The sequence below is a fragment of the Neofelis nebulosa genome, chromosome 6 (genome assembly GCF_028018385.1).
Source record: "Neofelis nebulosa isolate mNeoNeb1 chromosome 6, mNeoNeb1.pri, whole genome shotgun sequence".
Lineage (NCBI taxonomy): Eukaryota > Metazoa > Chordata > Mammalia > Carnivora > Felidae > Neofelis > Neofelis nebulosa.
In genome coordinates, this window is record NC_080787.1 from 58,158,515 (window position 1) to 58,176,867 (window position 18,353).

At 36.1% G+C, this 18,353-nt stretch overlaps 1 protein-coding gene across 2 annotated transcripts in view; it reads left to right on the forward strand.

The window, feature by feature from the left end:
• Positions 1-18,353, forward strand: part of PRIM2 (DNA primase subunit 2) — a 350,622-nt gene that overhangs the window by 53,510 nt on the left and 278,759 nt on the right. For both annotated transcript variants that reach the window (XM_058734337.1, XM_058734336.1), the window contains exons 6-7: positions 13,101-13,202; positions 15,311-15,448. In XM_058734337.1, coding sequence (XP_058590320.1) covers positions 13,101-13,202; positions 15,311-15,448 — 240 coding nt within the window. The remainder of the gene's footprint in view (positions 1-13,100; positions 13,203-15,310; positions 15,449-18,353) is intronic.

Here is an 18,353-nt window from a genome sequence, read left to right on the forward strand (position 1 = left end):
TGATCTTGGGGTTGAAAATTTGATCCCCACATTGGTTGTAGAGATGACTTAAAAATAAAATCTTAGGGTCACCTGGGTGGCTCAGTCAGTTGAGCATCTGACTTTGGGTGGTGTCATGATCTCATGGCTTGTGAGTTTGAGTCCCGCTTTGGGCTCTGTGCTGACAGCTCAGAGTCTGGAGCCTCCTTTGGATTCTGTGTCTTCCTCTCTCTCTGACCCTTCCCCAGCTCACACTGTGTCTCTCAAAAATAAAAAAAAAAGTAAAGTAAAATCTTAAAAAAGAGAATTCTTTCGCTGGGATTTACTCTTTGGACTGGTGATATGTATCAAAATCACTAATGGACCTTTAAAAAAATATATACTTCTGTAGGTCTGGGAGCCACCAGGAATCTGTAATTTTGAAAAGCTCTGCCGCAGATCTAATATACAGCCTTATTTAAGGACCAGGGTCTGAGAGAGAGAAAGCTGTGTGGATTCAAGTAGAAGTCTTCTGACCAAAGTTATTTATAAACAGAATTGAATATTGTTGATGTATTGATGAAGTTTATAGATGAAATCTCTGGGAAGCCTTATTTATATCTTTACTTAAGAGGCCTTTGTAATAGACTAGTGATTCCAAAGTGATGTGCTAAAGTTGATCATTTGGGAGTGTGGGAAGGAAATAAATAATATGCCTTATATAGTTTGAATTTCCCTTTACAGTTTTGAGGGGATGGAAGCATGCTTTAAGTACATAATACATAGTAATACATGTATGTAATTTGTAAAAATACATGTAGTGGAAGAAAGTGTGTGCTCAAGATATTTTGTTTGTGAAAATGTGGGATCCAAAGAGCGTGGAGATCACTCTGCCAGTCTGGATAGGTTATGCAGTGTTAACAAATCAGCCCTAAATTTCAGTTGACTATCAAAAAGCTTTGTTTCTCATTCATGTTGTATATATTGTGTGGTCCATCTTTAGCCCTGCTCTGTGTCATATAGATGCTGGCACTCAAACTGGTTGAGCAGGCGTTATCTGAAATTTCACCAGTTGCTGTGGCAGAGGGAGGAGAGAATTGGGTAAACAATGTGCTTATGAAGTTTTTGCTGGAGTGTGACACATGTCACTTAGATTTCACTGGCCAAAGCAAGTCACATGGCATTGTAGGAGTCCAGCAGGTAGGGGACATACAACCCTTTCTTAGTGCGGGACTCTGCACAGGATGAATAGCAATACAGTCTACACAGATAGCTTCTAACTTGTTACTCTGTGGAACGTTTGCCTCACCAGAGCTCACTTTTCATCTCTTTTTAGGAGAGCTGGCAGAGTGAAGCTGCTCTCCCAGTTCCTGGTTTGATGGAGAACATCAAAAAGAAAAAGAACATAAAGCCCAAGTATTTAATATTGTTAGTAAAGCAGCATGTAAAGCAATGTAATTGTAACAGTTTAATTATAAAATGTAGAAATACAGCTTTATCAAAACTGTTAAAGCCCAGTAATTTCTGTTTGACAAAAAGATTTATAGCATTATACCATATGCCATTTGAAACATTGAGGTGCTATTTGGTGGGTGTGTCTGGATAACAGGGATTGAGATGTGGGGAATTGTGAGTCGTGGTGGAAACAAAAGAACTTCAGAGCTCAAATGTTTAGGGTCTTGGCTAATTGAAAATTAATCAGAGTAAAGGTTGAGCATCTGTAGAATAGTAATGTCAGTTACTATGGAAATTTGATTTCATTTAGAGCAATTTGTTTATATACTTCTTTTCAGGAAGATGTTTATTTTGTGGAGTGTGATACACCTTGATTGTAAGATGTTGCAGTGATCTTTATTAGTTATTTTGAGTACCCCCCAGAGATCAGTCCTATGTTTAATAAAATGACAAGTGTATAGAAACTAGGTTAGTTGCCCCAAACATTTCAATTTATGCCTGGAAAACAGAAACTAATCAAAATGTAATCTGTAAACATTAGTGATGTTAATAATAAATATTTACCATGTATTAAGGTCATGCTATTGGCGATGCCTATTTGAGGCACTTTCCATACTTTATTTTACTTAAAAGCTATGTAAAATACGTATTACTTTCTTAATTTTACTGATGAAGAAACTGAGGTGCAGAGAGGTTAATTAACTTAAGGTGTGAACTCAGGGTTCTGCATTTAAAAACTATATACTTTCCACTCTTTTACTCTGCTTTTATAATTGTTCCACTGTGTCTGTTTTTATTTTGTTACGTGAGATTCTTTGTAGAAGCAGGAAGCCATTTAATCTTGTCTTGATGTTTTAGAGGGTATTTTCTGGGCATGTAGTAGGTAACTTCATTGAGGGAGTCTGAGAATATGAAATATGCTCATATTTTACCTGTAGTTTTTAGACAGAAAACAGAAGAGAATACTCAAAGTTATTTTAGATATTCGAAATAATTGAGTCTGTAGCAGTTTATACTAATTAATAAAGTTTTGTAAAAGCATCCTGTGTGTTTTCCGATGAGAATTTTCTTACTTTGGCCGTTTATATTTTGGTTATAACTAAATTGATAAATGAAAATATAGAATGTGTGTGACAAATGGATGAACTTTTTAATTCACCAAGGAAAAACAGTATTTACCGAAAGGCTATAACACAAGCAGTGACATGAATTTTAGATAGAACATGTGTTATTTAGAATGCACCTGGTTTCTTTGGGTGAATGATTTAGAAACATATTGAATTCCTTAGAATTTTTTCGTTATTTCTAATCTAAGCAAGAGTAGGCATTTTTTCCCCTATCTTTTGGGGGAGGGTAACATTTCAATGAAAGAAAATCTTACTACATTTTTTTTTTTTTTTTTTTTTTTTTGGTAAGCTTTATACCCAGTGTGGGGCTTGAACTCATGACCCCAGGATCAAAAGTAGCATGTTCTACTGACAGAGCCAGCCAGGCGTCCCTTTAATTACATTCTTTAATACTCTAGTTTTTATTCAGAAATTTTTGAATTAAAAGAATAATTTAGTCTTGACTCTGTTTCTAAGGCAAAAGACTATTGGGGCACCTGGGTGGCTCAGTCAGTTAAGCATCCGACTTAGCTCAGGTCATGATCTCACAGTCTGTGAGTTCGAGCCCCGCGTCGGGCTCTGTGCTGACAGCTCAGAGCCTGGAGCCTGCTTCAGATTCTGTGTCTCCCTCTCTCTCTGCCCCTCCCCTACTCATGCTCTGTCTCAAAAATAAAAACATTAAAAAAAAAAAAAAAAGACTATTTGTACAAGTAAAGTCTTGTAACTTATTATGTTGCATAAGTGATGTGTGCTTTCACTGCTTCCCTGATATTTACTAGGTAAGCAATTAATTGCTTACAAACACCTGTGGTATTGTTAATGCAAATATTTGAGCTGAGTTTAGGGGAAAGGGAGATACTGTATTACCCTGGAGAAGTATTAGCATTATATATTGCTGTCGGATTTGTTTAGTTAGAACCCAAAATATTAGGAGAAACATCTATACGTTCAAAGATACCTATTTCTTTGTAAGTGATCATAAAAGAGCCATTGTGGGTTAACATACTTGAACTTCAGGTTTTTAGGCTGATTCATCACACTTTTTGGGGCAAAAAACAGTATACACAGTCAGTTATGATTATCTTCATCAGTAGTGGGGAGAACAGACATGTATATTAGAATTTTATTTAAATTCAAGTAAGTGTTCATTGAGCAAATTCAAAATACATTTTTATTTTATCTTTTTATATTTCCAGTTGGAAATTCACTTAAAAATAATGAAAACTTTCATAAAGACATTAAGATTTCTTCTCCTTTCATTTTATCTCCCTAATCAGTTTCTTACTTTATTAGTTGCTGTGTGAGAATTACAGTTTGACTCTAAAATTGGTCTAAAATATACCTGCCTTTGTCCAAGTACTCTCTGTAGTTTGTATCTGGTTGCACATTTGAGTTTTGAAGGATTTCCTGTATGGAATGCAAAGGAAAGGTAAATAGTCCATTAAGTTGAGAAGATACTGTCAACAGAGACATAAATAAAACAAATGCTGAAGCAGAATAATTTGGTGTTAGCTCTTAGGAAAATACTTGCTATTGCCAAACCTCAAAACACTGTAGAATGAGTACTGATTATATAGAATTTGTGCTATTAACACCCTTTAAAATTTTTACCTGTAACACTTACCATGACATCTAGTTATATTACATTTTTAGTTTCTGTATTTAAAAATTTTTTTTTAATATTTGTTTATTTTTGAGAGAGCATGAATAGGGGAGAGGGAGAGGGAAACAGAATCTGAAGTGGGCTCCATGTTAAGGGCAGAGAGCCCAATGCGGTGCTCGAACCCACGAACTGTGAAATCATGACCCGGTCCGAAGTCGGACGCTTAACCAATTTAACTTAACACTTAACTGAGCCACTCAGGCGCCCCTAGTGTTGGTATTTTTATCCTGTTCGTTACCAAAAAGGAATTTTTGGTGAATTAAAAAGGTGAAGATTTTAATCAACGACTTTTTCTTGATGTTACATCTTTGTTCAACTCTCTTGCAGAGCATCATCTTGTTTATTTGGAGACTGCTTGCGTGGCCTTGTGAACTTCAGTGTCAGGTTTTAGTTGAAGATCCAATTTGATTTCTATTTCTATTAATTAAATTAAGATAATATCAACCTTGTAGGGTTGTTGATATGATTAAATGAAATAGTATAAATTAGTGTAACTAGCAGATGGTATGCATGGGCCTCACCTTCCATTGGCTTTTTAATAACCTATGGGTGGACACACCTAAACTGCCTCCTCTGTACTTTATTTCAGCTTTCATATAACAGCTGGTGAGCAGACATTTTAAGCCATTACACGGTGGTGAGATAGTTGTCTACCAGCCAGTGATTCTGTTTCAGTTGTAGTGCCAGCATTCTCTTCATGGTATGGTTGGTGCTATTACTTAACTATTTTGTAGAGCTTTTTCTGCCTGTGCTCTATAGAAATGGGCAACGGAAGGGCAGGAATGGAGTGATGGTGGGTTGAATGGGTATGGTTTGGGCCCAGCCTCACTTCAGCTAGAGTTTGTTCTTTTCCTAATTTCTGTAACATAACATTGTTCCAGGTTAAGATTTCCTTTTAAGGTAGCTTTCAGAATATGCTTGATTTTTACCTTTCAGGGAACACAGAGAAAGAAAAGCTTAACTAATATTAGTAGTTAAGCAACATTAGTCTTAGACTCAACAGATTTGGATAAATATGGAAATCATTAGCCATGGCAAAGTGGTGATTCTGTAGTGTCACTCTCATACTTATAGGACTTAAGCTAGTCAACAATTTCTTCCAAAGTAAAAGGATATGTAAGAAAGCATTCAACATTTAGAAATTGAATTAAAAAACACCATTATAATAACATTCATGAAATGGGTAAGGAATAAATTTACTAAAATATGTGCAAGCTTAAGGAGGAAAATAAAAATAATATGTAATCCCTTTATCTAGAGTTAGACAGTTTTACTTTGTTCTAAACTTTCTCCCAACACATAAACTTAGGCACAGATGCATGGAATCTCTTAAAGGTTTGTTTTAATTTGTCCTCACCTAACTGTATTAATTTACTTTCAGCTAACAGTATTTCATGGATATTTTTCTATAACAATAATCATAAGTTGTCATAATTTTAAGAAGAATTTTACCAAGTGTAGAATATTTCATTATGGTATAGTTCTGTTTTCCTTTTTAGTATTTTAAAGAGTAGGAAGTTTAACACATATCCAGAAAAATATATATAAAACAAAAAGATACAGTTCAGTAGATTATTATTAAGTGAACACTAGTCTGTCATCCAGGTGAGGAATAAAGCATTACTCTTACTCTTCATACTTATCCTTGTGTTCCTCCTGTGTTTTCCTTCAACTAGTTGTCTTCTCTCTCTTAGAGGAAACCACTGAAGTCTGACTTTATGGTAATCATTTCCTTACCTTTTTTTCTCTTGAGTTGACCACCTGAGTGTTCATCCCTAAACAGTATAATTTTTCTTACTAAAACAAAACTTTATGTAAATGGAGCAATGGGCTATGTTTTATATTGTATCTGGGTTATTTTGCTTAATATGTTTTTAAGATTTATGCATAGTGTGTGAAGTTTATTTTTGCTATTGCATAGTCTATACTACAAATATATTACATTTATTCTGCTTTTGATGCATTTTGGGGTTTTAATTTTTGGCTGTTGTGAGTAATGTTGCTTTATGATTATATGATAAGTGCTTGTTCATGTTTCTTTGTATGTATGCTTCTCTAAAGGGCTGTGGTCTGAGAACTGGAACATTCTCATCACTTGGGAACTTGTTAGATAATTTTTGGGACCTGCCCTAGAGATTATGAATCAAACTGTAGGAGCGGGGTGCAGTAGTTTCTATTTTAACAAACCTTTTAGGTGTTTCTCATGAATAGTACTGCTTGAAATCCATTGCTCTAGGGTAGGGCTCAGCAAAATGTGGCCTGTGGGCCAAATCCCGTCTGCTGTTTCTGTGTGGCCTGTGAGTGAAGGTTGGTTTTTACATGTTTAATTAGTTGAAAAAATTAAAAGAGGATTTCTTATTAAAGAAAAATTATTATATGAAATATAAGTTTCAGAGTACATAAATACAGTGTTATTGTAACACAACTGTATCCATTTATTTATACATGGCTGTTTCCTTTCCATAAGGACAAACAGTGTACTTGTGAAAGAGACCTTGTGGCTTACAAAGCCTAAAATTTTAACTATTGGGCCTTTCCTAGAAGAAGTTTGCTTATCTCTGCTCTAGTATATATAGTTAGGAGAAAAATTGCTAGGTTGTGGGATATGTTTACCTTCAACTTATGAGATAATGCCAGATTTTCTAAAATGTTTATACAAATTTGTACTGCTGTCAGTGGGTTTTGAAGAATTTCATTGCTGTACACATTCATCTGTATTGTCCAACTTAATTTTAGTTCTGGTGAGTAGTAATACCTTCATTGTGTTATTTTGCCCCCCAAATTGTAATGTGAGAAGATTCAAAAATACAGAAAAGTTGAAAGAATCTTATAGTGAATACCCATATGTACTCACCATCTAGATTCTACAATTTACATTTTACTGTACTTGTTTATCACTTATTTTCCATTCCTGTATCTATCCATTTCAGAGTAAGTCCATTTCTAAGTAAGTTACAGAAATGGTTACAATTTCCACCTGTATATCCTGAAATTCAGTGTTTATTAACAGTTCTCTTTTTATTTAAGGTAAAGCTTACGTACAATGAAATGCACAAATTTTAAGTGCACCATTCATGAGTTCTGACAGATGCATAAACGTGTGCAACTCAAACTTCCCAAGATAACAGAACATAACTGTCAGCCCTAAAAGTTTCTGCATGCAGCCTCCCAGAAAATCCCTGCTCCTGCCCTCCAAAAGGCAAACCACTGTTCACATCTTTTTCTACCACATGAAGTTTTGCCTGTTCTAGAACTTTATATAAGTGGGATTAAATAAGTCTTTTTGTGGTCATATGTTTTCACTTTTCCTGGGTAGATACCTGGGAGTCAGATTTTTGAGTCATAGTGGCAGCTGTCATTAGTTTTATAACCAAGTGGTGGATCTTTTTCCAAGGTGGCTGCACCATTTGTATTTCCACCAACAATCTTTGAGAGTTCCAATTCCTCCACACCTTCACCAACGTGTTTTTTTTTTTGTTTTTTTTTTTGTTTTTTTTTTTATGTTAACTATTAATGGTTGTATAGTGTTAGGTCATGGAGTTTTTCACTGTAGTTTTAATTTGTGCTTACCTGATGACCAAGGAGATTGGGCAACTTTTCATAGAACTATTGACCCTTTAAATTTTCTAATTTGTTAAATGCCTATTCATGTTTTTTGCTTATTTTTCCATTGAAGTGGTTGTCTTTTTTTGTTGTTTCTGTCTTGGCTATTTTTGGGCCTTTGTGTGTCCATATACATTTCATAATTTTTTTTAATGTTTATTTATTTATTAGAGAAAGAGAGCATGGTGTACACGTGCTGGGGAGGGACAGAGAGAGAGAGGGAGGGAGAGAGGGAATCCTAAATAGGCTTGACACTTAGCATGGAGCCCTGTGTGGGGTTTGATCTCACGACTGTGTGGTCATGACCTAAGCTGATATCAAGAGTTGGATGCTCAACTAGCTGAGCCACCCAGGGTGCCCCTCCATATACACTTTAGAACCAACTTGTAAATGTTCACACATAGAGATGCAGAAACTGTTCTAATTTTGAGAGTGTTTTGAATTTATAGGTCAATTTGAGGAGAAGCAGTACATTTGCAATATTTGGTCTTCTGGCACAAATGGGATATCTCTCTGTTATTTTTAGTTTTCTCCAGTTTCCCTAAGTAAGATCATAGTTTTTTTTTGTTTTTTTGTTTTTGTTTTTTTTGTGGGGGACTTGTACGTCTTTTGTTAGATTTATTCCTAGATACTTGATAGTTTTAATCCTTTTGTAAAGAGTAACCTTAAAAAGTTCCATTATTGAATTTGGCTGCTGACATACAGAAATACAACTGGTTTTTCTGTATTTGACCTTGTCTCCAGAAATCTTGTTTAATTAGTTCAGTAGGTCTAATTATTTGTGGCTTTTTCTGCATTTTCTAAGGATACTAATCATACAATCTGTGAATAATGACTATTTTATTCTTTTTCAGTCCTTACCCTTTTTTGGTCTTACCTATCTGGTTCCTGTTCATGGAGTCTTACTTCCTTGTGTACTTTGTTATTTTTGTGTGCTAGAGACTATTTGGGAAGTTATTTGGAGGACCATATTTATTGAGGCCGAGGAGCATTGTCTTTCTTCCAAAGGATTTTCATTTGTTTCTTTCATGGGATTGTAGGAAGTGCTAGTTCAGGGTTATTTTAATTTAAATCCAAAATCTGAAGTCCCTGTCCCACTAGATAATTGAATACTTGGCTGCAACTCCATATGAAGGCTGATAAACTTCTGGTTCATACCCACTTAAGTCCTTCAGTGTGCTAGGGAGTAGGGCATAGTTACCACTTTTGGCAGGGTCTCCATGAAGCTGCTTTCCCAGAATTTAGCAAATATTAAGTCCTTCAGTGTGCTAGAGAGTAGGGCATAGTTACCACTTTTGGCAGGGTCTCTATGAAGCTGCTTTCCCAGAATTTAGCAAATATTAAAGTGGGCTTTACATGACAAGGCGTACCTGTTAGTCTGACAGTTCCCAAGTAACCTGTGAGAACTTTGATGCAGATGGATTGGTCTGAATCACCTACCTAGTCCACAATCACTACAACTTGAAGAGGTTTTTTTTATGATTCCACTGAATTTATATTTCTGTTCCTGAGTTTTTTTTCTGTTTCTAGAATCTCTCTCTTTTGCAAATCACTTTTTATAGTTTCCCATTCATATAGCTATCGTCATATTTGTCTTTTCTTTACACATATTAACATAGTTATTATCTATATATTTTGAGTCTTTTTCTCTTTGCTCATGAAGAGATGTTTTATTGTCAACCTTGTTATAAAAGACAATATGATTGACATTGTATTTGAAGCTGTATTTGCAGGAATCGTTTCAGGCATGCTGGAATGTATTTCCCTTCAGAGAGGATTTGAGTCTGTTTCTGCCAGGTGTCTGGAGTATTTGAACCAAGGACCACTTTAAAACATGTTCAAGGCTTGGGATTTCATTAATGGCATTTAAGTAGGGGGATCTTTTGTTAGATACTCCACTTTCATTTGAATCTGACTTTATATATGAATATTAATCTGTGCTTTAAAGAAGATCCTGTTAAAATTTTTATCAGTATTCTTTCTTTGATTTTTGTGAGAGATTGACCTGAATTATAAAGCCTGCTTTACTGAAACATCATGTTCTACTTCTTTAACCAAATACCTGTTGTTGGACATTGAGATTTTTTTTTTCTTACTTTATAAATAATATCGTGATGAAAAGAAATTATTCCTTTATTTGTATTTGTCCTGTTAATTTCATACTAATTCTGGAAGTAAAATTGTTAGGGTCTGCTTGTTTTAAGGCTTTTTGATACGTATTGTCAAAGTGCGCTACACAAAGATTGTCCTGACATTGTGTTTTCTAAGTCTTTTTAATTTTTGCCTTTTTAATAGGTATAAATTAATATGGCATTATTATTTTAATTGACTCCCCTCCCCATTCTTCACTGTCCTAAATAGGAATGTTTACCATGGTTATTCTGTCCCTGTTCTAGTACTGTTTATTGAGTGTGTGTGTGTGTGTGTGTGTGTGTGTGTGTGTGCGCGCACATGCACGTGCAGAGGATAGATACCTTGTCTTTGAAATGAGAAGCTTTATCGTTTTCTAATACAGAGACCACCAAGCATCATCCACAGATGCTGAACTTTCAGACTAATGCCATTACTGAATAGAACTTTTAGATTATTTCACTTGTGATGGGATTGAATGTATTTTGTAGCATAAGTTGAGTGAACTGTAAATTAGTGACTGGAAGAATGGATTGCAATAATCATTGGTGCTGTTCACCAGTAAATTTGGTTTCCTTCTTTCTGGGCAAGTAGTAGAATTATACTTCCTGCTCCTTTGGACATTGCACACCTGTAAGAGTTGCTGTTGTCAATGAAATGTGAGTGGAGTTGACCTGTATAACTTTTAGAAAGAACCAGTTTGCCATTATGCAGGAGATTGGAGCATCCAAAAGCTATCTGATTGCGTGGTGAGAACCACTGGTAGTGAAGTGTTCCTGCTTCCCATTGCCGCCTTCCCACCACCCCTTCACGAACATGCAGAAAAGCAGGAAATACCATTTTTTGTTAATCCATTAAAAATTTCAAATTCTTTAACTGTAGTATAACCTAACCAATCTTAACCAATGTAGATCACTGTAAAAGTGATCAGGAAAGGTACAAAGGCTGATCATCTGGACAATTATAAATGAATGGAATTTTAATTTACTTTTATTTTTGTCATTTATATGATTATTGTTTGTGTTTTGCTTTTAGATTACTGTACTTATGTCCTTACAACCTAGGGGTTTATTGAGAGTAATTTGGATGTTAAATGATATAAATATTCCCTTCAGTTTGTTGTTTATATTTTATCTTCATTTTCAGATCTTTTCTTTTCCTCGAAGTTTGAAATTCTTATCCAGTCAGATCAATGTTTTCCTTTTTGAAGACATAATGATCTGAGCTAGTAGATCTATAGTTGTTCCTAGGAAAGCTGGTAGTTTAAGTTTGAAGTTGTTGTGTATGGCTAGAAAATTGAGAAATAGGGGCACCTGGCTGACTCTGTCCGTAGAGCACACGGTTCTTTTTTTTTTTTTTTTTGAAGTTTATTTATTTTGAGAGAAAGAGATAATGAGTAGGGGAGTAGGAGAGAGGGGGACAGAGGTTCTGAAGTGGGCTCTGTCCTGACAGCAGAGAGCCTGACATGGGGCTCCAGCCTGTGAACGGTGATATCAAGACCTGAGCCGAAGTTGGATGCTTAGCTGACTGAGCCACCCAGGCATCCTGAGCACATGATTCTTGATCTTGGGATTGTGAGTTTGAGCCCCATGTTGGGTGTGGAGATTACTTAAGAATAAAATCTTTAGGGGGTGCCTGGGTGGCTCAGTTGGGTAAGCATCCTCTTGATTTCAGCTCAGGTCATGAGATCCCCAGCATTGGGCTCTACACTGACAGGGTGGAGGCTGCTTGGGACTCTCTATCTCTGTCTTTGCCGCTCCGCTGCTTGCATACATGCTCTGTCTCTCTCAAAATAAATAAACATTAAAAAAACTTAAATTGGTAAAAAAGAAAATTGAGAAATAGTTAAACTGGTGCACCTGGGTGTCTCAGTTGGTTAAGTGTCCAACTTTGGCTCAGGTCATGATCTCATGGTTTATGAGTTTGAGCCTCACATCAGGCTCTGTGTGCACAGCTCTAAGCCTGGAGCTTAGTTCGGATTCTTTGTCTCCCTCTCTCTCTGCCCTTCCTCCCTGCACTCTGTCTGTCTGTCTCTCTCTCTCAAAAATAAACATTAAAAAAAAAAAAAAAGAAACAGTTAAACCACTCTTAAATGCAAATACGCATTTTTTTTTAAATGTATGTTTATTTTGAGAGAGAGCATGTACGTGAACTCGAACAGGGGGGAAGCAGAGAGAGAGAGAGGAGAGAGAGAATCCCAAGCAGGTTCTGCGCTGTTAACACAGAGCCCTACCCGGGGCTCTATCTTCTCATGAACTGTGAGATCATGACCTGAGCCAAAATTAAGAATCTGATGCTTAATCAGCTGAGTGACCCAGGCGCCCCTGCAAATACATAGTTTAAGAAATTAATATAACTCTTGAATTAAGATTATGGTTCTTTTTGGTCTGTATTAGCCTGTGTTTTTATTATAATTTCTTTCCTAGTATAATACTTTGTCTTTTTGCTGTTGTTCCTTTGTGGTATATGTCCTCAGAAGTTGGCACAGTAGAGGTGCCTGGGTGGCTCAGTTGGTTAAGATCTGACTCTTGGTTTTGGCTCAGGTCATGATCTCACTGGTCATGGATTCAAGCCACATGTCAGGCTCCTCCCTGGCAGGGTGGAGCCTGCTTGGGATTCTTTTTCTCTGCCCCTCCCCCTCTCGCATGCACTCTTGGTCTCTCTTTCAAAATAAACTTAAAAAAAAAAAAAAGAAATTGGCAGAGTAGGAATTTGAAAGTATGTTGAATTTAAAATTTCTTTCAGGGGCGCCTGGGTGGCGCAGTCGGTTAAGCGTCCGACTTCAGCCAGGTCACGATCTCGCGGTCCGTGAGTTCGAGCCCCGCGTCAGGCTCTGGGCTGATGGCTCGGAGCCTGGAGCCTGTTTCCGATTCTGTGTCTCCCTCTCTCTCTGCCCCTCCCCCGTTCATGCTCTGTCTCTCTCTGTCCCAAAAATAAATAAAAAAAAAACGTTGAAAAAAAAAATTTAAAAAAAAAAAAAAATAAATAAAATTTCTTTCATATTTTGACTTTCTTAATGATTTAGTACTCATATTAGGAATTATTTGAGATATCAGGATTTTTAAAAAAAATTTTGTGAAAGTACAGTATCTTTACTAGAATAGGAAAGTGTTTTATTGAATGAAGGCTTAATTTCTTTTAAAAATTTTAATTTCTTAAACCACATAAAATGTATTTCCTTTTAGATAAGTGATGAAGAGAGGAGTCTCCGAGAACATGAGATTATTGCTTCATCAACCTCTTCGAGTGCGTCTAAGTCGGAGTTGGAGTTGGAGTCAGTTTATAAGGTACATAAACTTTTAAAATACTTCCTGGGTTTTGTTAAATATATCACATTGAGCTTTATATACGTATTTAATTAATACAGTTGTATAGCCTCTGATCACTGTAGCTTCTCTCTGTCCTGTGCAGAATTCATTTTCACCCCACTGAGGGTGTGCCAACCCTTCTGTGCTGGGCTGTCCTCCTACATAGCCTACACACCCTTGTAACCTTGTTGGAACTCTGACCCTGCCAAGGCAGACGATTCTCTTCAAGAAATACTCTGCTCACAATGCTTAGGCTTTTACACTTCATGCTGAGCTGCACTGGCAGGAGTACTCTCCCCTCCTTGAAGTCTACTTGACTTCAACACTTTGCTCTGGATCACTGCTGCGTGATAGCCTTTTACATCACTCTTGGGCTCTGATGCCATGCTTGGACTGTCTTCCCCACCTGCACTCTTTCTTATTCTGTTTGGGCTATGATGCCATCTGCCTACTTGCTCTCTCATGGCAAGACCTTCTTTAACCTACTCAGGTTCTGACATCTTGAACCAGGCCACTTCTGCTGCCTTCTATTCCTCAGCACAGGTACCTACTTTGCTTGCACCCATTGAACAGCTTTTGGACTGAATAATTCAGAAGGGGGAGGGGGAGAGCTGAAAGTGATTTTAAAATCTGACAGTTGTAACACTACAATTTCCTTTGAAAAGGATGTACTGATTATTGTTGGTGAGTGCCAGTAGTTTAAAATCCTGCTTCCACATTAGCTCCCTATTTAGGCTTCTGCCTTCTACTCGTTAGGCCACCATTCAGTAAGCTTCCCAAACTTAGAGTATGGGAATCAACATTTATTCCTCCCATACCACACATTTCCCATAACTCTGCCTTCACATCATTTTCTGCTTCTCCTTGGGCATTTTTATTTCCACTGTGACTACCTTAATCTAGAATCATGCAATATTGGAGCTAAAGAACCCCTAAGGGTCATTTATACCATCCCTTTCTCCCCTTCCCCCGTTTTGTAGATTTGGCCACCATGGTTTAGAAGCATTCATTAAATGTGTAGAAATCATAAGTCTGGTCAGTCACAGAACTTGGACTAGAACTCATGTTTCCAAACTATCCCCATCTCTTCCCTGCATCATTGAAATAAACCCTCTAACCTCTTCCTCTAATATGTTCTGTGTAAGTTGTTTGCTGCTGTGTCAGACACATACCACCCTGTAGAGCTGTTTGACTTCCCATATGTGTCTGTCTTGTTTTCTCAACTATGTGATGAACTTTAGGACTGTGATGAACTTTAGTAACAGATCTGTTAAAAAAAAAAAAACATGATTTGCTTATTGGGTGGTGGTATTGGATATATGGAAGAATCTTAGGCATATTGATTTAATTCCTCTAAAACTTGGGTGACTAGGCAATTTGGGGATTATTTCTTTCACCTCATTTTTTAACTTCATTTTTAAAAAGAAAAACTATATTGGAGAGAGAGGATGATTTTCAGTTTACTAATACCATATTCTGCTCATATCATAAAATTTTAGGGTAGGTCTTAGGATTTTAAAAAATCCAAGTGGAGTGGTATTTTTTTTTTTAAATGGTATTTACTGGCAAATACTTCAGTAGCAGAACTGAACACTTACTATTTCCATTTCTTGGTATTGAGATTAGCTTTTCCAATATATTTTTCTGGAGAAAGAATGGAAACAGATGAAGAAATTTGGAATTACTTTAGTAATTTTCAGCACTGAACATATTGTATATAGATAATAGATGCAGAATAAAGTTGTGGAAAATGTCATATGAGGGGAATGCAATGTGCTTAGAGGGCTTGAGTTGAGAGTTTAAAATTCTGAGGATTTTAATTTGTAAATTCATGAGTTAAGAGTAAAATAATGCATACTAAGTTATTTTTCAAATCATCTACTCTGAAATGAACACATTTTTGACTGTCATCTCTTCCTAATGTTTATTGTTTAGCTTTAAAAAATATAAATAGATTTTTTTTTTTAATCTGCTGGGACAAATGAATTTCTCGCAGGAAGTATTTTGTTTAGACTTAGTATGTATGAAGACTTAGGAGGATTTCATGACAGGTACCGACTTACTTTCCCTGTTTCACATGAATTCAGATCCCTTTTGCTGATGCTCTGGATTTGTTCCGAGGAAGGAAAGTCTATTTGGAAGATGGCTTTGCTTATGTACCACTTAAAGATATTGTGGCAATTGTCCTGAATGAATTTAGAGCCAAGCTGTCCAAGGCTTTGGCAGTAAGTATTTCACTTTATTTCTGTTTTTACTTTATGTCCACATACACATGTTTTAATTATATACCCTTGGTAGTTTTGTTCTACACTTCTTAAGAAATAAGTTAATTTAATTTTTATAACAACATTCAAATTGCTTATGATGTACTGGTAATTCTGGAAGCACTAAGTTTTTATTTGTTAATGCCCATAATTAGTTTTCTTACTTATCTTTCTCATAGTAATACTAATAGTGAGCTGATTAATTTTGTGAGAAGCTTCTATGGGTCATGTCTGCAAGGTCATGCCTTTTTTCCTTGGAGATGCATTTCATATAAGGCCCTTCACATTTGTTGTGGCCTGTGGTGTATATAACACCTAGATTTCTGTCTTAAATTGGTATTTTGTGTCAGCAGAGGGTAACGTAGAAGAAAGTCTTTATATTAAGTAATAAAAACAGCGATATGCTAGGGCTGCAGTAAACAACCTGCTGAATGCAATTGGTGGTAGCTGTTTGAATAAATAACATGATCAGTGCTTTTCAATGGATTTGTTGCAAGTGTTACAATCAAGTGATAACATCTTAAAAAATATACATGTTTTGGTAGGGGCTCTGAACACCCCACTTAAATTACTGAGTTGCTCATCCAGACAGAAAATCAGTAAGAAACAGTGGCTTTGAATGACACATTGAACCAGATGGATATAACAGATTTGTTCAGAATATTCTATCCCCAAATTGCAGAATGCACATTCTTTTCAAGTGCACATGGAACAGGCTTCAGAATAGATCACATTAGGCCACAAAACAAGTTTCAACAAATTCCAGAAGATTGAAATCATGTCATACATTTTTTGGAGTCACAGTAATATAGAACTAGAAATCATCACAGAAAAACCTCGGAAAGAACACAAGTACTTGGAGGTTACATACATGCTGCTAAATAATGAATGGGTCGACAAAGAAATAGGAAATCAAAAGATAACATGGAAACAAATGAAAATACAGTGCCCAAACTTAGGGGATGCAGCAAAAGCAGGTCTAAGAGGGAGGATAATAACAGTAGTGGTCAAGTCAAGAAGAACAAACAAAGCTGAAAGCCAGTAGAAGAAAGGGAATAATAAAGATTAGAGTGGAAAGAAGTGAAATAGAGACTAAAGAAACAATAGAACAGAACCAGAGCTGGTTCTTTGAAGAGATCAACAAAATTGATAAACTTTTAGCAAGACTCAAGAAAAAAAGAGCAAGGACTCCTATAAAATCAGAAAGGAAAGAAGAAGTAACAACCAACACAACAGAAATATAAAGGATTGTAAGAGAATATTATGAAAAATTACATGCCACCAAATTGAACAACCTAGAAGGAACAGATGAATTCCTAGAAGCATTTAACCTTCCAAAACTGAAACATGAAGAAATAGAAAATTTGAGCAGACTCATTACTAGCAATTACATTGAGTTGGTAATCAAAAAACTCGCAAAAAACAAAAGTCCAGGGACAGATGGCTTCACAGGCAAATTCTACCAAACATTTAAAGAAGAGTTAATACGTATTCTTCTCAAACTATTTCAAAACATAGAGGAGAAGGGAAGGTTCGTTCATTCTATGAGGTCAGCATTACCCTCATACCAAAAGATACTACAAAAAAGTACTATAGGCCAATATCTCTGATGAACATAGATACAGAAATCTTCAACAAAATATTAGCAAACTGAATCCAACAATCCATTAAAAAAAATCATTCACCAGGATCAAGTTGGATTTCTTCAAGGTATGCAAGGGTGGTTTGATATTCACAAATCAATGTGATAAATCACATCAAAAAGAGGTAAAAACCATATGATTGTTTCAGTAGATGTAGAAAAAGCATTTGAGAAGTACAACATCCATCATTCATCATTAAAACTCAGTAATACAGGTTTAGAGGGAACTTACCTCAACATAATAAAAGCCATATAACAACATAATACTCCGTGGTGAAAAACTGAGAACTTTTCCCTTAAGATCAGGAATGAGACCAGGATGTCCACTGTCCCTCTTTTATTCAGCGTAGTTTTGGAAGTCCTAGCCAGGGCAGTCAGACAAGAAAAAGAAATAAAAGATATCCAAAGTGGTAAGGAAGAAGTAAAAATTTTACTGTTTGCAGATGACGTGATACTGTATGTAGAAAATCGGAAAGATTCCACTAAAAAACTACTAGAGCTGATAAATGAAATCAGGAAGGTCATAGGATATACAACTCATATTCAGAAATATTGCCTTTCTATACACAATAATAAGTAGCTAAAAGAGAAATTAAAACATTTTGTTTTAATTTTTTTTTTTTTTTTTTTTTTTTTTTTTTAGCGTTTATTCATTTTTGAGAGACAGAGCGTGAGTGGGGAAGGGGCAGAGAGAGAGGGAGACACAGAATCCGAAGCAGGCTCCAGGCTCTGAGCTGTCAGCACAGAGTCTGACGCAGGGCTTGAACTCATGAACTGCAAGATCATGACCTAAGCTGAAGTTGGATGCTCAACTGTCTGAGCCACCAAGGTGCCCCAAGGAAACATTTCTGTTTATAATCACGCCCACATGCTGATCTAGCTGAATTATACACATTTAGGTAATCTCAGTCAGTGATTAAAATGATTTATACCAGAAAATATACTTTTTAACTCCAAAGGAAAGGTTGGCCTATACTTCTAACTGTAATTAGTATAGCTTAAAAAGAGCCACATCACGTAACCTTGAAGTTCTGAATCAAGTACCAAAAAAGGTATTTGGAAAAACCAAATCAGATAAAGTGCTTAGGAATAAACTGAACAACAGAAGTGAAAGACCTGTACTCTGAAAACTGTAAAACACTGATGAAAGAAACTGAAGATGACATCTACAAAGGGAAAGATATTCCATGTTCATGGATTGGGAGAACTAATACTGTTTAAATG